At 46.0% G+C, this 18,958-nt stretch overlaps 1 protein-coding gene across 2 annotated transcripts in view; it reads right to left on the bottom strand.

Annotated features, from left to right (window-relative positions):
* Positions 1-7,056: 7,056 nt before the first annotated feature.
* DNAJB6 (DnaJ heat shock protein family (Hsp40) member B6) overlaps positions 7,057-18,958 on the bottom strand; it is a 47,015-nt gene continuing 35,113 nt past the window's right edge. Inside the window, exons 9-10 of one of the 2 annotated variants that reach the window (XM_072327755.1) lie at positions 14,657-14,863; positions 7,057-7,198 (exon numbers count right to left, since the gene is read on the bottom strand). In XM_072327755.1, coding sequence (XP_072183856.1) covers positions 7,116-7,198; positions 14,657-14,863 — 290 coding nt within the window. In that variant the 3' untranslated portion in view covers positions 7,057-7,115. Of the gene's footprint in view, positions 7,199-14,537; positions 14,864-18,958 lie in introns of those variants that run through there. The other variant, XM_072327754.1, reaches the window with a different exon arrangement.

The following is an 18,958-nucleotide window of genomic DNA, read 5'->3' on the forward strand; positions in this document are numbered from 1 at the left end:
GGTCTGTTAACGTTTCCTTTACTCAGCTTCCCTCCACAGGCCCAACTATAGCATCAAAAGCAGCGGAAAGGTCCCACCCTGGCTGCAGCTTATCAACATGAAAACAGCCCCAGAACATTCAACTACCCTGTTGGCTGCTTCTTGATGACTGCAGTGCTTTAACCCAATGCCTGTTGTGCAGCCAGCAGTAATGGGAAGGAAAAGCCTGTTTAGGAAGCTCATAAGCTCGTCTGCCTGTCTCTGGGCATCTTTGGATTAAACTGAAAAGCACGAGGCCAGTCTCTAAATTCCTGAATGTCATAGAGTAGAATCTTAGAATGATTATAGTTGGAAACGACCTCTAAGATCATCTAGTCCAACCATCCACCTACCACCAATATTGCCCACTAAATCATGTCCCTAAGTACCACATCTATACATTTCCACATCATTCCTTCATACTGTTAGCTCTTTGGCAGCAACAGGTGATGGTATCACTGCATTTTTCTGGTCGAAGTCAGCAGAAAGTAGCCCTAAAATAAAGGCATGTCCCCTCAGCTTGGGGAGCCACTCATGACCTGATGACTCCAGTTTTAAACTGACCTGTAACAACAGACTGATGACTTCTCTGGGTGGAAAATAGCTTCTGAAGCAACTCATTGTTAGCAACTTTAATAAAACATTGCTAAACCACGGACCTAAACCTATCAGCGAACTAGCCTAGGAAAATCTTAGTAATCTCTGCATGAACCAGCAATTGTCTCATAATTGTTCTGGTAGAAACATCTTTAGCTCTTCAGCTTTCTCAGCTGACACATCACAATAAAACATGATATGAGGTGACTCATTGCCATCGTGTTCTATCACATCCCATCACCTAATGCAACCTGAGATTCGCATTACACATCAGCTGAATAATATTTTCCTAAGCATTCATGATAGAAAAATCTGCGTTTCCAAAGGAAGTCATCGCGTTGATTAAAAAATCACCACCACCACACCTGAATTCTGCTGAGAAAGATGTTGGGCTCAGGTGCACACAAAACATGTTCCTGCTGACCACAGCAGGGCTGTTACAGGAGCAGAGACACGGCAAGCACAGATCCTGTTGCTCGAGCTTGTGTCTGTGCGAGGATGGAAGCCTGGTTGGGCAAGATGTGGTGGCTGAATGTGATGTTCTCATGGGTCTTTTCCAACCTTCGTCATTCTATGAAAATCATAATCAAAGTGGAGAGGGATCTAAACCAGAGCCTCAGAGCTCTGAAACACAAGAGATTCTGACACAAGCTTTTGGGGGTTGGATCCAGTTAGGCAATGGGCCAGCACTGACTTTGCATTTTAAGAATCGTTTGATCTCCTGCACCCTCCCATCTCTGCAAATCCTCCCCTACCGTCACTAATATTTCCTTATGACTAACTGCTCAGCTGTTTAAGAGTTTCCCAGATGAAGCTGGTGACCCTAAAATCCAGTAAGTGAATGCTTGAATGCAGCCTTCCCTGAACAAAATGTGCTGAGGAGAATAGGGATGATCACAGCCCTGATTTCCACATCTGGGAAATACCATCTGGATAGGGGACAAAATGAAGTTGGAAGGGGAAAAGTGGTGCCATGCTGCAGAAATCAGGGACTTGCACCCCATCAGCCACTAGGGACTGCTAGATGACGTGGGTGGGAAGGAAGGGGAAGGTGTGGGAAGGAAGAAACCCTTTATTCAGGGAGCTGTGAGGTCCTGGCACTGCTGCCCAGAGAGCTGTGGATGCCTCATCCCTGGAAGTGCTCAAGGCCAGGTTGGATGGGGCCCTGGGCAGCCTGAGCTGGTGGGTACAACCAGCCTGTGGCAGGGGGTTGGAACTACATGACCTTTAAGGTCCCTTCCAACCTAAGCCATGCTCTGGAGATACTACCATGGCAATGAGCTCACATTGAGCTTCACGGTAAAATCAGGCGTAGTGTGGAAAAGCTGAATGAGAATGTGGTGTTCCAGGTTTCTTCTAATGAAAGGATGGAGGAAGGGAGAAAGCCAAAGGGAGAGGTTTAAAACAAATGCAATCTTTCTTCTCCCAGCAGATTCCTTGCCTTAGGATATTGTGCGCATTAAGCAATTTCCTTGGAAAATGGAAATCAATGCAAACAAAAATTAAGCAACCAAAACCTGACATTTCTAAGAGCCTCTGACTTTGAGCACTGCAGCGGGGAAAATACTGCTGTGAAATGTTATTACGTGCTCAGCCTGCTCTTGTGCTCTCCTCTAGGCATCCACCATTAGTCACTAATGAAGGAAGGCCAGTGGGCCAGGGAGGGAACAAATCATTTTTGTGGGTGTAAAACATGACTTACAGGACTGGGCAGGACCTGGTGCTGGTTACCCACTCACTTGGATCCAAAAGCAGTGTAGCCCAGGTTGTCACAACACTACTGGTCCAGCAGGTTGTGGCTTGCATCTGCTGCAGGATCAAGTCATGCACCTTTGGTGCGTGTCCCCTCCGGGTGCTGTGAAAAGCATCTACTTAGTGCTCCTCTGTGGCTGCTTGAAGCTCATTAGTGCTCTGCATGCTCAGTTAATTACAGGAGCTTCAACCTCTCTCTTGGTCTCACGTAGCAGTATGCAACCAGCACTGCTCTGCTTAGCATATTAAAACATAGCATATTAAAGCATCCAAGGCTGTCCGAAATCCAAGCAGAAATACGTATCTCATAAATTTTAACTTTATACATTACCGAGATAGGAGACAGAAGTTGGGCTTCATGATCCCTACAGGTCACTTCCAACATAGGATATTCTATGAGATGTGTTCACCTACTGGGTGATCAACCACTCTGTGCTGTAAGCTTTCATCTTAAACACCTGGAAGCAAATTCTGTTTCTTTAAATCAAGGAAATTCTCCCAAGCCTAACTCTTTAATATTGGGATAACATAAAAACAGCACTTTCCGTATCACAACGCATTGCAACCACTGGCAGCCTACGGGAGAAGCAAGTCACACTGCACTGATCAAAGGATGAGCACTTCCCAAACAAGGGATGGAAAAAATGATGTGTGCTCTGTAAGTAGAAAGGTGCATGTGCATGCCAATGGAAACAACGCTGAGGAGATGCAATCAAGCAGTGCAGTGAGGTATTGTTCCCTCTTTGGAGATGTTTTAGAAGATCAGTGATCGCTTCCAGATGAGACACAGAGGTGTTTTCCTGAAATCAAAGTATTCAGATTCATTATGAGAACATGTTTTTATTTCCCTTTGACACTCACTTTTCGGGCTGGTTTTGCAGTGACAACATGAGGCATCCTGGAAGAAGGAAGTTCCGGGGTGCTACAGTTCAGGATACACAAAATAAAGCGAGCAGTCTATTCCTTGTGACAAGAGCAATGAGGTAACCTAACCCTGCACATGGAAACACCCCCTCGGAGCAGCTCAGCACTTTGGCAATGCTTCTCCTGCTGTCAGAAGCTAACAGCTGCTCTCAGAGGACACCAGCAAGGCACTTAGCAAACCTGACGCCTCCCAATAACCCACCCAAACCTTTTCTGCTGGAGACACTTGTGGGAAGCCAAAGTGCATGGACACAGGGCAGCTGAATCTGGTACTGTTTCAAATATAAGCTTTCTTTTTTAAACCTAAATTTTCAATCAGCAGAGAGGACATTTTCCTTGCCTTGCTCAGAGTTCTCAGTGCTACAGGTAGAAATGGGCAGAGTTCTGCAAATAGTGATAAAAAGTCCCTGAAGACCCGACTCCAGCTCACACACTGGGAAGAGAATAACTGAATATATTTAATCATGGGAGGTGCTACCGCTGCCCCTGTCAACATAGGAGTTACGGGGAAGGGAGAAAGGTGTTTGATAGTAAAGATGGAGCAGGAGAACACTAAAATATGAGCTGGGGTTGGTCTTACCTTCGGGAGCGGTGCTTCCAGGTCTGAAGGCTGCCCTGGTGCGATCAATCGTGGTCTGGGCAAACAACTTGAAAGCACATTTTTATCACCTATTCTCCCCGAGATCATTTAAGATCAAAGTCTTGTCAAACCAGAGTTCAAAGAGCAGGCTGTGCACGTCTCTAAAAGGTGTGAAAAACAACCCTGAATTTAAACCATTTTCATAGTGGCCGGAGCAGGAACCCTTATCTCTTGCTGCTTCGCCTGTTTGTGATCACGTCCTCCTATCTGAAGATAAGACTGTTTTGTTTTCAGTGTATCATTTTAATTATGCTGTTTCTCAGCTCGCTGTGTATTCTTCACCCGTAACATTTAACTTTCTCATGGGATACCGAAAGAGATTGAAAACACCTTGTGTCTCTGAGCCCCAGTGTCAGCTCTGTAACAAATCCTTTTGCAACACATTTTATACATCGCACCAGGTCTGTTTCTATCCTCAGATCTTCCATACAAATGCTGTTGGATGGTCAGGAAATCTCTTCCTACCTTTCATAATCCATTTATTCACACATCACTCGTGGGCCAACGCTATCAGTGGTGCTATCTCACGCCCACCTGCATTTTCCAGCCCCAGCACAGACCTAAAGTAACCGTACTTTTGGCAGAGGGATGCAAAGCCCTCACAAATGTGCCTGCTCAGACACAGACCCAGGTCTGGGCTGCCCTGCAGTCCAACACGTCAGAACACCCAGGCTGGTAACCCTGCTCTGTGGCACCCTGTTGCCTTTCAGTTAATATCCAGAAATAAGGAAGGAATTATGGCGCTGGGTCCACATTTCTTCTTTTCTGGGTGTGACTGGGCAGATTCTAGGTAGTTATAAGGAAGGTGATGCCCGTGATTCCCTCTTCTGGAGGAGGCTGTGTTTCCCAGGAGTTTCTCTCAAAGGAAGTGCAGAGGTACAGCTGCAAGCACACCTTCTGTCATAAGGATGCCCTCAAAGTAATGGCATCCCAAGGTTGGGCAGCCATTAATGGGGAGACCTACACTTCACTAAGGACTCAGACCTCCTCACCAACTACAAGCCCACCTGTAGTTAGCCGAGTAGAGCTCAAGCCTAATGCAGGGATTGGAGTCAGGCAGATATTTATGTACCTAAATCCCAGACTGCTCCAACTCTTCCAGACACATACTTGATCCGGAGCCATGCTGTTCTGTGACACGAGTCTGCTCACAGCACGGGGACAGGCCAGGGAAACAGCCCTAGGCTGGTGCCACCTCTCCCTTCCTCACCTCTCCTGCTTTTCCACAGCATGCACCATTTTTCCCAGAAAAAAAGACACTCTAATAGCTTAAAATTGACATATTGGTGGGGACTCCTCACAAAATGCAGGAGGGGATCTAAATGGGATGAAATTCAAAGTGCTGCATACTACTCAGTATGACACTTGTACAGCTAACATGCAAGCTCCATTTGATGTATATGATTCTATGGCAACGTATCAAGGACAAACCCTAGCTCTCCAGTATCAACCATTTGACATCAAATCACTCGTGGATTCAGCAAAAGGCATCATGGAGGGTGAGGCTGTGGGTGTTTTATGCAGGTGGGCTCTCTCTTTTGTGCCTACAGCTTAAACCAGAATTGAAATTAAAGGTGAAGGTCTGGTGCCAGCTCTAGTCTACAGTACAGTGCAAGAGGACAAAGCATAAAGGAGAACTTTCTTTATTTTTAAATATTAGTAACACTGCACAAAATGAAAAAGTGATACGTAAGTGACAGAAAACTGGTACTCAGGCTTATTTCATATTGAGCTTAACTTCAATATCCTAACAGTTCACATACGGTTATACGTTTGCAAAAGGTTACACTACGTCATGTACTTGAAGCGAAACCGCTCCAATATCAGACACAGAATTTGTTACATCAAACCATGCTAAAATGCAGACTTGATTTCTCTGTTTAGCTCCTTCCTTACACCATTATACACATTGCTCTATTAGGATGAGTGAGTTTCTCCAGGAGCTGCGGACTTTCAATATTGCCAGGTTTAAGCCTGTTACATCAACAGCGCGTTGGCAAGAGGAAGACACAAGGAACAACACAAAACCATGGGCTGGTAACTCCCGCCTGGAGGTTAAGAAGAAAGGCAACGTATTGACAAGAAACATGCAGGTAAACACTTAAGGCAACAGAAGGGCACTGTACAAACTAGAAGGTTAAGGGAAGCAATGTATCATGCACATGAGAGAATTATAGGAAGCAAGGAAGTAACCTAGCAAGGAAATGCAGATTTCCTTTAAACTGAAGACACATTTTCAAATAAAATTAATAAAAATAAACAACAACAAAGTCCTGCAATAAAAGTGATACAGAATGCTTTCATACGTAAAGGTGTGAGTTCTTTGCAGAAACAACCTGATAAAATCTTAACATGGTTTCTGAAATACGTTCATTATCTAAAATCTACTCAGCGGGAAGAGCAGTTGTAAAGTGGCACTTAGGTCATCCGTCTCTAGTTTCTGAAAGCAAAATGTTAAAATAAGGAATGATTTCACTAAATGATTCATTGGGAGTCAACCACGGTTGCAGAAATCAGCAGGAGTGCTTACAGACCATCATTACGCCAAGTTGGATAAAACCAAAGGATGTAACTTCACCATACACTTCAAAATGAAGGATCGTTCCCATAGCAGGGACAAACCTCTGCTGCCCAGCTTGGGTGATAAAAAGGAAAAAAAAAAACAAAACAAAAACAAAAAAACAAAACACTGAAGACACCTATTAAGTTTGCATAAATTACCATATGAGAGAGCTCATGTCTCAGTCCTACCCCCAGTGACAGAGGGAACAGGATTGGTGCTTAACTCTTCTTTCAGCAAGCCTGCTGGTGATGCTGGGGGGACTGAACAAACAGGTGTTTGCACAACCCTCTGTATCCCACAAAGCAGATTAATGCTAGACGAGGGGAACGTCAGTCCCAGGGAAGGAAGAGGTAAGAGATTCTGTCATACCCTCCGATCTTCTAACATAACACACTTCTAACCACGACCAGCCCCAACCAAACTCCTTAACCTGACTGGCAAGAAAGCCACTCCGTGAAAACTAAAAAGAATAATATAGTGCAATTTTAGTACAGTCTTAAACATGAGTCACTTCCTTACTAGCAGTGTGAACAATTGAAAAATACACACAGAAGAGGTGTGCTCAAATGTAACGCAAGTTGCCGTTTTAATAAAGGGATTGGCATAGCAGAGATGTCCATTTTAGTAACTCCCTTTGGTTGACTTCTTCTTCTTCTGCTCCTCCCTCTGCTTCTGCTTCCTCCTCTTGCTGCCTTCTTTGTATCCTGAGGAAACAGGGCTTGTGAAACATCATTCACAGTATCCACGGCCTTTGCTATCTTATCAAAAGCACACATTTCTCTGAATGGATTAAGGAGTCTTAAAGAAAACATCTGGCTTTCCAATTTTTGTTGGTTTGTTTTTCAATCATCTGTTCTATTAGGATAGAAAGAAAACCGCGTCTATCTTTGAAGTCTGAAAATATCTCGGAATTTTCAAAAAGACTTCAAAGCCATTCAGGAAAAGCTTCAAAATCAGAGCACATGCAAACCCAGAACGATCTTCCGGACAGAAGCAATAAGTACAACTTACACAACAGGAGCCATTTCAGTATTGGTGTTTCCTGCCCACAGGAGTTAAAGAGTTACCACAATATTTGCGTTTCCATTTAAAGAATGGGAAATGCTGAGAATTCTGAGGAAATAAGGTGCTCGGTGTTTACCAATATGCATTTTACATGCAGGTCATCAGCCTGCTCATGCTTAACTATGCACCACAGGCTCTATCTACTGCAGATCATGTTGAAGCATCGATTACTTGCTACCGGTTCAATAGGCACAAGCTTCCAGCCATGTGATCATCATCCCAACAGTGGTTTTCAACCCAGAGAAATGCATGAAGATCAGTTCCTGCTCTGCATCACGTCCTCTCCTCCAAGTCTGCAGCAAAGCGCAGCCTTGCCAGTACTGTGCAGAGCCAGCACCGTATCTACCAAGTGCTCTTTGAAATCTCAGCCCAGAGGTAGAAAGCATTTCCCTCAAATAACTAAAAGCAAATCATGCCACGAGGTGTTGAGAGGGATCTTGTAGCTCAGCAGTGTTCTGCCCCTGGGAATCTGTGTGCTCCACACAGGGAATGGGGCCCCTACAAGACACCCGGGATCCAGACTGTGAGTTGGAGAATGGCCACCAAGGGCACAGCTCTGCCTGCCTGGAATTCAGCTTCTGCTCTCCAGTTGGTTTGCAAGCAGTTAGATGGGACCCTGAGAATGTCACCTCATCACCTCCAGTTAGCACCGACAGCAAAATGAAGGTGGAAAAAGGAAGTGGCATGAGGTCAGAGAGCCATGACCACCAGGATTCCTTGAGGTCACTCTAAATGAGCTCCTCCCAAGCAAAACTACTTTTGTTGTGCTGTAATTCCTCAGTTTAAGGCTTCAGCAGAATCACACAATAGTGTTTGGGTAAAGCCACCTCATACGCCAGCAAAGGTTTGTGTATTGGAGGAAATACACTCCCTTGCAGCAAAGGGAAACTGCTCCAAGGTTATCACTCTAGCTCCTACGCTGTATCAACAGCATTACTTCATCTTTTGCAATCATCTGAGTCAAGAACCAGGATATTTATTTAGAAATTCTGCCATGAGTGACCAGCCTGTGCAAAGTTAGAACAGAAAACACTGTTATTGTTTAAGGAAGAAAAAAACTACCAGTGCTCTGTGGAACTGCAGGTGATGATCTGTTTTTCCTGGCGCCCTCTCACCCTCCTGACATAGCCCCATTCCAGGCAACGCTGCCTCAACATTTCCTCATTAAGAGCCCCTTCCACAAAGTTTACTTCCACATCAGCCCCTCAGTCTGCCATACGCTGTCAAAACTGGGATCCCTTGGCATTGAAAGATGCTATAAGGGATGCTGCCTAGAAGGGCTCACATATCTCTTGGCTTTCCCACAGAGGCCAATGGAGGCAGAGGAAACACACCAACTCCTGAGTGTTGGTCATTCAAAGAGTGTTATTTAAAGGATTCTTCTCTTCACTGGAGGGAAAAACAGCATCGTATCGGCTGATCAGAACAACCTCATGTAACAACGATGAAACATTAACACGTATTTGGGAAAGCACCATTAAACCCTAACAGGTGATTAGCGTCATAACTTTGTCATTTTTCATTTTCACAACACTGTCGGCATTTCCAAAAGGCTTCCACATACAGGCACGATTGCTTTTGATGCAGCTATTTTATATCAGCTTCTTTTTTTGCGCATTCATCTCTACTTTCTTCAGACGTGTGAGGTTGTGAAAGCAACCCCAGCAACTTTTCCTTAAGAATACAGTGAGTCAAATGTAAATTATGGCTCGAAGTGAATACCACATAATTCATTGTCTTACAAATGAAACAATTCAAATGTTAAAGTAATGCAGTATGAAGATATCTAGCTATTTGACAATGCAGTCTCCAACCAGCACAGGAATGATAAGGGTAAAAAGTGGAAATCTTTCAAGTGTTATCGCTGACACACAGAAACAGATTGGCCAAAGTAGGAGATAACACACAAATACAGAGTATTCCTCGGGAGAAAACTGCCAGGTCTTTTCTGCTTCTAGCCTGCTGTGATAAATAATTTCGCTCCCAACCATTTCCCTTTCTACCCTCACCAAAGAAGAAAGGATAGGTCAAACTTTGTCTGTCCGTTAGCTCTGGTGATGCTACGCTGGGTGATAACAGCCAGAAATCTGATCCAAACAAGTGGAGCAGCTCCTAACAAAAAAAAGTGCTGCACACAATAGATGTAACCTTTCACCGGACCACGTCAATCAGCACTAATTAAAAGCATATTTAGCTGCCTTGGTTTAGAAGCCTAGTCCCAAAGTCGTGAGAGAACAACATCTGAATTAGAATGCAGCAGCCCCATTACTATTTGATTAATTTGGAGTAAACGTGTCCTGGTGAGTCGCCAGCATCACAAAGCGCTCATGGAAACTTGCCATAGTTGGTGCCCAGCTGAATGGGCTTCAACCAAGCAGTCCCGGTCCTGGAGAGTGGCTTGGCAAATTTCCACCCTTGGATGTAATTGTTATCCATCTAAACTCTAGAGCTGTGTTATATTAAGATAAAGAGCCTCAGGGGATGGTGGAGGAAGAATAGTTTCTGAGAGCTTCCCAAAGTATTGATATTTGGAATCAGATTCACTGAAATGAAGACAGATATCAGACTAACTTGGTACTTTCTTGCTGCTGTCAGCTGCCAGGAATGGACAAAGCAAGAATCCACACCATTTGGAATTACACCTGCTTTACAACCTGGATAATTCTTGTCTACAATGAAGAGCATCTTGCTGAACCACTCCCCATTTCATCTCCCTCTCTCCTACTTCCAGAAGAACCATAAAGAGCACAGAAATTATTCTGGTCTTCAGGAAGCTGCTGAAAGCTGAAGCCAACTTCCAACAGTTTGTAGCAAAACCCTCAGCCACCTCAACAAGGACCAAAACAAACTGGGCAGCCTCTCTGCTGAGTCCCAGATTGACTTTCCTCCTGGCTTATCACTACTCAGCCATCTGTACCTTGCAGGGGCACAGCTATTTTCAGTCTGAATTCATTGCCTTCTTGGGAGGCAATGGCATGTGAGGTGTATTACTTCCAGTGATGGATCCAAAGAGGCAAGCCAGGAGGCCCCAACGTATGTGTGAACCTTTAATGGGCCAGCAGATCATTGTGCAGGTTGGGTTTTGCAGACCACGCTTCTTAATTTTCTCCTCTTAGAGGTATTTCTCTAATCAAAACAATACATTTCAAAACGATTTCCAAGTTTGCTGGCTTATCTGAGCTGGAGCCACCAGCCGCTACTGCAGCCTGACCGGTCTCAGAAACGCCATTACAAAAATTCACCCCCAGTCACATCTTCAGTATAATTTCATGCATGTGACTCAGTTTACAATTATAGCTCTACTTTCTCATTCCCTGCTTTCAGTCCAAGCCACGGCCCAACAGAGACCACAATTTGACCTACTAGTCCTCTCACCACAACCACGGCTGCTGCCTATGCCATGGAGCACTGTGGAAAAAGAACCTGCCTTTACATAAAGGGCAGCAGTGACAAAACATCCCACCCTGCCTAGGTATGCCACTCCACTGTTTAATTACCTTGGTTGTTAAATCCAAGGGATGAGTTCTTCAGTTTCACTGTCCAACCCTGTGATGTAATTCACACTTTGATCTTTCAGGGGACTGAAAAAACTTACTGGGGCCTTCCTTCATGCTTGCTCACCATACTATTTTCATCACCAATCCTGCGAAGAATTGTTAGAAGAACATACCAAGCCAGATACAACCTGCTTACCTGCTCTTAATTAAGGTAACACATTGTTGAATAAAGTCCAAGGTTTTACTCCCACATGGCAAGCAAAAGCTTGCAAGGCACTGTAGCCTTGGAAGCCCTTCCATGTGCAATTCAGCCGCATTCTACAGGAAGCAAAAGGGTAATGGGATGCTCTACTACCAGCAGCCAAAAAAAAACCGTGCACAAGGGCAGCTCCAGTAGAGCCAGGGAGGCAACGAGCCCAAGCCAGTAGGCATTCTTCCTACCCTCTGCCCACAGAGGAGTGGGGCAGGGAGCCACACTGCAGGACAGAGAGCAGCGGGACAGTTCATTCCCATCACACCCGCACATCCAGCATTCCTCACGGATTAGGTTTCTACAGAAAACAAAGCGGCTTTACTTTCCATTACATACCCAAATAGAAGTATGTGAGGGAATCACAAGGTAATTAGTCTGGACAACCAGCACCTCAAATTTACTAGTTAGTAATGCGTAATTCAGGAAATCATACGTTGGTAAGAAGAACGGACACTGTGTTAAAGACATAATGAAGCTTGAAGAGCTCAAGTTTCCAGCAGAGGAACTCATGCCAGAAAGGATCAGGATTAGTCAAGCTCATTCTGTTGAAGAGGTTTCTCTGGTGATGCCAGCAGATGAAAATGAATCGAAAATGAATTATTAACGTAGTAGGTTTTAGGTTAACACAAGCTATTTCATTCCAAAGGAAGAGCAAACCTTGCAATATCATCTTGCAAACAACCATTTTGTGCATCAAGTATTTCCCAGTATTTTTACAGTTAAGTATTTAAATAATTCCTGTTAGATACAGATCAAAACTCCCAAGTCACAGTTCCATTAGCAGTTGCAACCTCCAGGTCTATGCTGTACCACTACATTACAGCTCGGATACCTTTACTCAGATGAACAGCACACAGTTCGGGAGTGCATTACTAGCAGCACCTGAGGTCTTGGCAAAAAAGTTGTTTGTCTGGAGCTAGAAAACTTTTCTCAGCAACCCCAGAACACACGGTGACCATTGTGAAACCATAACAACATGAAACCCGGAGCAATTCCTACCTCAGCGCAAAGCATCCAACTAAGGTGGAGAATCAGGTCCAACTGAATTAGTTTTGTATTAAAACCTCACTGCAATGACTGGAAGCCCTCACTGCGGAGAGGATTCACTGCACGTCTGAATATGGTTCGCTGGTCTGAAAGTCAGCACTGGGGAGACATGGGCTTCACCACACAGCCGAGATGAAACCTACCCCCCTGCCCTTCCAATTCAGTTTGCTAAGGACTTACAAATTAAAACTCAAGCATTCCCCCTCCTCAAGCTGGGAAAAGAGGACCATTTCACTGCAGCTGACTCATTAACCACTGAGAATTTGCTTTGGGTGCTAGAGCCGGGACAACATCTAAAACTGCTGTGCAGCAATCGCTGCCAAGGGCTGTGTGCCAACAGTGGCAAAAACGATCCCATCCGAGTGGAGCTGCGCCAGGCCGAGCCCATTGAGCTCTGCTATTTTCCACTGCAGAGTGGGCTTTGGATCAAGGCAGAGAACGATGCGGCTCTTTCCCCCGCGCATGGCAGCTGTCACAGTGATAAATGAGAAGCCAAGCGGGAGCAAGCAAGTGGTCTGTGCAATGAGAGAGCTGTGGAGCCGGCCTGCTGAGCTGACAGAGGTGAGCACCCATGGAGGAGAACAGCATTGCTGGCCAGGGCTCAGCATGAACTTCCCAGGCAGAAATGAAGACACTCACGTAGGTTTTTATGACTAACTCGACCAGTCCTTCAGCAGCCACTGTCTGTCTATCAGAGGAACAGCAGGCAAAACATTTAAAGCAACAGTAAAATCATAGTCTTGACTGCAATCCTATTTTCAACCCTGATTCTTTTATATCTGTTTTATGGCAATCTACAGGTAGGGCAACGGATTTGGGGATTGTGCAAATAATTCAGGAAATTCATTTTAATTGCAAACTTGTGCGCCTTGGAGCATAAATAGACTCACAGCTAGAAGCCCTGAGCAACGTTCTAACAGCTCCAAAAATTGCTCTTTGGAAACTACTACAAAACATAGTTAGGATCACCGGGAACCTGAAGTCCCCAAATAGCACGCCAAGTTACTGGGGGTTTTTTGCCAGCTACATGTATAGACAACTGGCCCTGTAACCCTCATACAGGAGCCTTCAGTACATCAGCACAGAGGGAAGATTCTGGAGATTTTTTGAGTTTTCTTTTTTCTTAAGGATGAAATCAAATTATCCCTCATGAAACTAAACTTCTAAGTAACTGGTCAGGGAAACATTCATTGGAATATTTCTGATTACTTTTGCAAGCTGGCATCGTATAATAGGGTATATCTGCAGGGCTTTTGTAGAGTATAGGGTGTTAGGTTTAAAGGCTCAAATGCAGTAGGATTTGGTATAGCGTTGGGAGCGTGTGTGCCATGTGTGCGTGTTTTGGGGAATGGGGTATTCTTCCTTCATTTTTGTTGCAGCACACCTTTCCCATGTGCTGTGTTTGCCCTGAGGAGCCCAGGCATTCCTAATACCCAGCAGCTCACTGAACCCAGCACTGCTGAGAAGGGTCCCGAGCGTGGGCATCCACACACCAAGGCATCTTCATGTTTCAGAGGCACAGAATGGCTGAGGTTGAAAGGACCTCTGGGTCCATTTGGTCCAACCCCTGCCCAGCAGGTGCTCAGCACCACATCCAGGTTGGCTTTTGGAGATCTCCATGGACACCTCACAGCCTCTTTGGTCAGCCCATGCTGCCGCTCAGTTGCTAACACAGTAACCTGCCCTGGCAGTCCTGAGAGAGCTTTGACCGCATGTTCTGATCAAATCAAGTAGCTCTGAGGGTTCTGTTGCCCAAGAGAGACTCTGGACTGTATTGCCAAAACATTACAGGTGGGAAATACATTAAAGGACTAAGCACTTCCAAAAATAACCAGACTAATTGCTACACTTCCTTGTTTGCCTGAACAGCCTCAGCCCCCTCAATTAGGATTTAGATGCCCAAAATTGCAGCTTTCAGAATTAATGTGAAGCTGCTGAACTTCTCCTTCAGCAAGGAAGCCAAGCACTATTTAGATAAATGAATGTGCAAAGTACTGCGATTAGTTATTCCCTAAGAGGCCTTCACTTTTAAGAACAAAGGGCACGGGCACTTCAGCAGCATAACAAAACAAAGTTTGCCCTGGATCCTTGGGTCAGGCCCTGGGTATCATTTGTGAATCTAGGCTACACGGATGAGCATAGCTAATGCAGACGAAGGCACTCAACCGGCTATTTATTATCTACTGGGCACCAGCATTAAATCACACAGCAACACCCCCTGGCTTGGCTTTTGCTTTTCCCCTTTGGGCTAGCTGATGAATCCTTTTCTGCGCATTTCTCGTCAACGTGATTTTGCACACCTGATAAATAAAAGGGGCTCTCCAAGCTGCTTGCAACCCGGCTTTTTTCTTGCTCTTCCACCTCATCGCTATTGTAATGATAGGCATATCTGGGGGAACTGGCAGGCTTGTGTGGCTTCAGCAGGCGAGTGTTGGTGGGCTGGAAGGGCAGGGCGTGCTGTCCTCTCCGCCGGCACTCCTCAGCAAAGGCTTCTTCGTTTGCTTCACCTGGAAAAGCAAAGAAAGCAAGAAGAGTGAGCTGCATCCGAAATGCTGAAGGGCTCACGTGAAACGATGGAAATGTGGGCTGAAAAAAGGGCCACACTGAACTCCTGCCTTGGCTGTCTGCCCACTCATGCAGAGGGCTTCAGAGCTGTCTCCAGGTCTGCCTGTAGCAAGGGGAGTGCCTGGAGCTGAAGGCTCCATCAGCTGCCTCTCACCATACTGGGGCTACCCTGACATAGGAAGGAAGGGCGAGCAATTCGAGCACCTTGTCCAGGACAATATTGCACTGGTACAGAGCACAGCAGCTTGTCACACCTCATCTTGACCATCTGCATAGAAAGGGTTAGTCCTTTTTGAGTGCAAGGGATAGGGAGAAATACCCATGCTAGGCTAGCTATGGGGGCCATGTGGGAAAAACAAAGCAAACGTGGATTCACAGGGGATGGACGTTGGCTATCTAAGGGTGGTAGAGAAGCACTGGAGATCAAATGAAAGTGGGAAACCAGGCTGAAGATGCCAAAGATAAGCACAGCTCAAGGACTAAAACAGATGCACTCTCTTAAAGAATGGACGCAAAGCAAACTGAAACCCGATGTCTGGAAAAAGTACTATGAAAGATGAGGCACTCCAGTCATTCCCATGGTATTTTGCAAATGAAGACGCTCTTGCTGCAGAATACACAACAGTACCAATGCTGTGAAGTACGGAAACCGGCTGCTTAACACAAAACCCACACATCGAAAAGCAAATGGTAAGATCACAAATAAAAGCATTCCATGGGGAAAACAAGAAAACAAGAAGAAAAAAGAAAGAAAGAAAAAACTGACAAGAAGGGCGTGTAGCAGATTTGTCTCCTAAAGGCTATTGGAAGTTTCATTAACTCAATTACTTAAATACTTTTAATAGCGCTGATGAAATACGGCGTCATTCTGTTTGCATCAAAAGCGATGCGTCACACTGGGGACGTTTCTCCTGGGCATCAGCTGCTTCAGGAGGGGCGTGTGCTCTCAGCATGTTCATGGCTGGAAAATGCTTTGAAGATGGAAAAAGGCCCACGTTTGCAGCAATACCCCACGGTGTGCACCAAACAACCGACGCTCCCAAACCAAGCAGGCGGCATCGTCTTTACCTTGTAAGCGTACCCTGGGAGATGCTTCTGAGGGCACGAGGAAGAGGAGGTAAGGTATTTTTTAGGAAGTCATTTCACAGCACAACATAAGGCCTTGGGGAGAGGAGGGATCCGGCACAGGCTCACGTCCCCATGTCCAAACACCACGCCAGCATGAGGCTGTGGGCACGCTGGTCTCTGCGGCAGGGGACGGCTGGCTGCCATCGCATGGGGACAGCAAAAGGCAGCGGGCAAGGAAGAGCTCAGGGGATAGAACATACAATCATAAAGGCTGGGAAAGACCACTAAGTCCATCCAGTCCAACTCCAACCCATCCCACCATGCCCACTGACCACAGGCCTCATTGCCACATTTCTTGAACACCTCCATTGACAGTGACTCCCCACCACCTCCCTGCACAGCCTGTGCCACAGCCCAATACTCTTTCTGAGATTTTTTTTCCTAATATCCAACCAGAACCTCCCCCAGCAACTCCCAGTTTCCCATAAGATCCTACAGGGTTTCCCACTCGCATGCTATACAAACAGTGCTGAAGCACGGTTCAGTCTGGTGATACTGGCTGTATCAAGGTGAAGCCAATGAGACACCAGGAATGAGAAGGAATAGGGAAGCCACATATCAACAACTGTACATGCAAAAACCAGTCAAGACTGTTCACATCCTAACAGTGCACCAGAACTGGGACATCCATCCCCTGGGAACACAAACCATGTTGTTTTCCTCCCAATATATAAGTCTTGCTTGATGAATGTGCAGCATTTGCATTGACTGCACTGCAGGCCTTAAAGCATCTCACTCTGTGCATCAAACTCCAATTAAACTCACATGTACCTACTGCAATTGGCTATGAAACAGGGAGCTCCGCACACACCCCAGTAAATTACACCCAGCTGTGTAAGAGATCAATCCCAACAGCTCTCTAATCCAAACAGCATGAAAGGAACAGTCTGAAATGGAAGAATTCAGAATGACCTTATCCCTCCCAGCGCCATGCTCACAGCACCGCTGCTCTCTTGGCCCCTCCATCAGGTGCTCCTGGGCACATTGAAGGTTTAAAGAACTCAGGGCAGATGAGGAATAAAACCAGCTGTACCACCTGCAATGATGAGAGCTAGCTGAGAAGCTTTTTACCATGAGAAAGTGCAGCCGTGCAGCACATCACCCCCAAGAAGTGCTGCAGTGCTGCTACAGCTTTGCCTGCACTGCTGTTTGTACTGGGAAAGGCATCGAGGAACCAATTTTGGGGACCGCACTGCTCCAAAGCACCTCTGGATCACCGTCCCTCAGCTCATCCCTGCCCACAGCACCCACGTGTGCAGTCAGTCCCACAGCAGGGACCGACCTGGGTTAAAAATAATGCTCTTTCCATCAGCTTATTTATAACTCAGCCCAGCCTTTATGTGCCACAAAACTGGGGCCCAGCTTACAGCTTCCATATGCAGACGATCTCATTAACCAAAGCAAATATTAATGAAAGGCCTCGCAGCTCTTTCACTTACAAAACCAGCTCAGAGAAGTTACGCTTCTAAGGGTTAAATCTGAAAATGAGGGTTTCAGAATGACGGCTCGAATCTTTAAAAGCAGTCATTAGAAGTGGATTTTCAGGTGCTCCCAATGAAAAGCTGCTTCTGGTGATAAACAAACCAAAGGGTGGGATGTCTCATGGCACCAAATAAGACCCCGGGACTGAAAACCAGCGTGTGGTAGCAGAGCTGCGGCATGCGGGGAAGGAGTAGAGCCTTTAATCTGTCATTGACCAGCAGAGGGCAATATTGCCTATCACGTGGGGGAATGTTATCGGAAAAGTCCCTGCCAGCTCTGACTTACTGGGCCATGGATGGATTTCAAAGTGTGAGCCTGATGCTTGGCTGGGCTGGGCGCTCTGGGGAGCCAAAGAGCCGAGGGGCCCATATCCACACCTGGGAAATGGAAATCATAGAACCACAGAATGTTCTGTGTTGTAAAGGACCACAGTGATCATCCAGTTTCAACCCCCTGCTGTGTGCAGAGTCACCAACCACCAGCCCAGGCTGCCCAGAGCCACATCCAACCTGGCCTTGAATGCCTGGAGGGATGGGGCATCCACAGCCCCCTTGGGCAACCTGTTCCTGTGTGTCACCACCCTCTGGGTGAAAAACTTCCTCCTGATACCCAACCTAAACCTCCCCTGTCTCAGTTTAAAACCATTCCCCTTGTCCTACCACCATCCACCCTCATAAACAGCCGTTCCCCCTCCTGTTTATACGCTCCCTCCATGTTATGCAAAGCCACGATGAGGTCTCCCCGAAGCTTTCTCTTCTCTATGCTCAACAAGCCCAGTTCCCTCAAGCTTTCCTCATAGCGGAAATGACACCCACCAGGAATGACACAGCAGTGAGAACAACAAGGACGATGAGGTGGGACAGGCAGATCCTGCTGCACACCTGAGCCACGGCAAGGGCAGATTTCTGACTGTTTAAAAATGGGATAATTGATGCTTTTCAGGATTTTTTGGGGCTGAAGCCCAGCCTTTGTGTCTCCTCCAAAGCACACGGAGCACCTCACGTTCACATCCGTGAGGTGGATGCTGGAGCTGCTGGTGCCTCAGCAGTCAGGTGCTGTGGGCAGAAATAGCTCTTTACTGACGGCTGCATCACCTGTCCAACGCGGCTAATGAGCACTCCTACACCATGAGCCTGGTGATGCCATCACCTGTGTAAAAGGTTCTCATTTTGAAATGGAGGAGCCCTGCCCAAATATGTACGTGTTCGTGCTAAAAACACTTTTTATAATGATAGCATCGTTATTTTGTGCTAATTAGTGTTATATCCTGGCTATCTGGAATTGAACTTGAATTCCTACCAGGAATCGGTAGTAATTAATGGCAAGATAGTAATTAAAAGAAGCAGAGCAAATGGAGGTAAACATCCTGAGGATACCGAACCACGTTTTTCAGTTTACCACCACTTCCCGTGCAAAAGGAAACCGAG

This window comes from Excalfactoria chinensis, chromosome 2, assembly GCF_039878825.1.
Source record: "Excalfactoria chinensis isolate bCotChi1 chromosome 2, bCotChi1.hap2, whole genome shotgun sequence".
NCBI lineage: Eukaryota > Metazoa > Chordata > Aves > Galliformes > Phasianidae > Excalfactoria > Excalfactoria chinensis.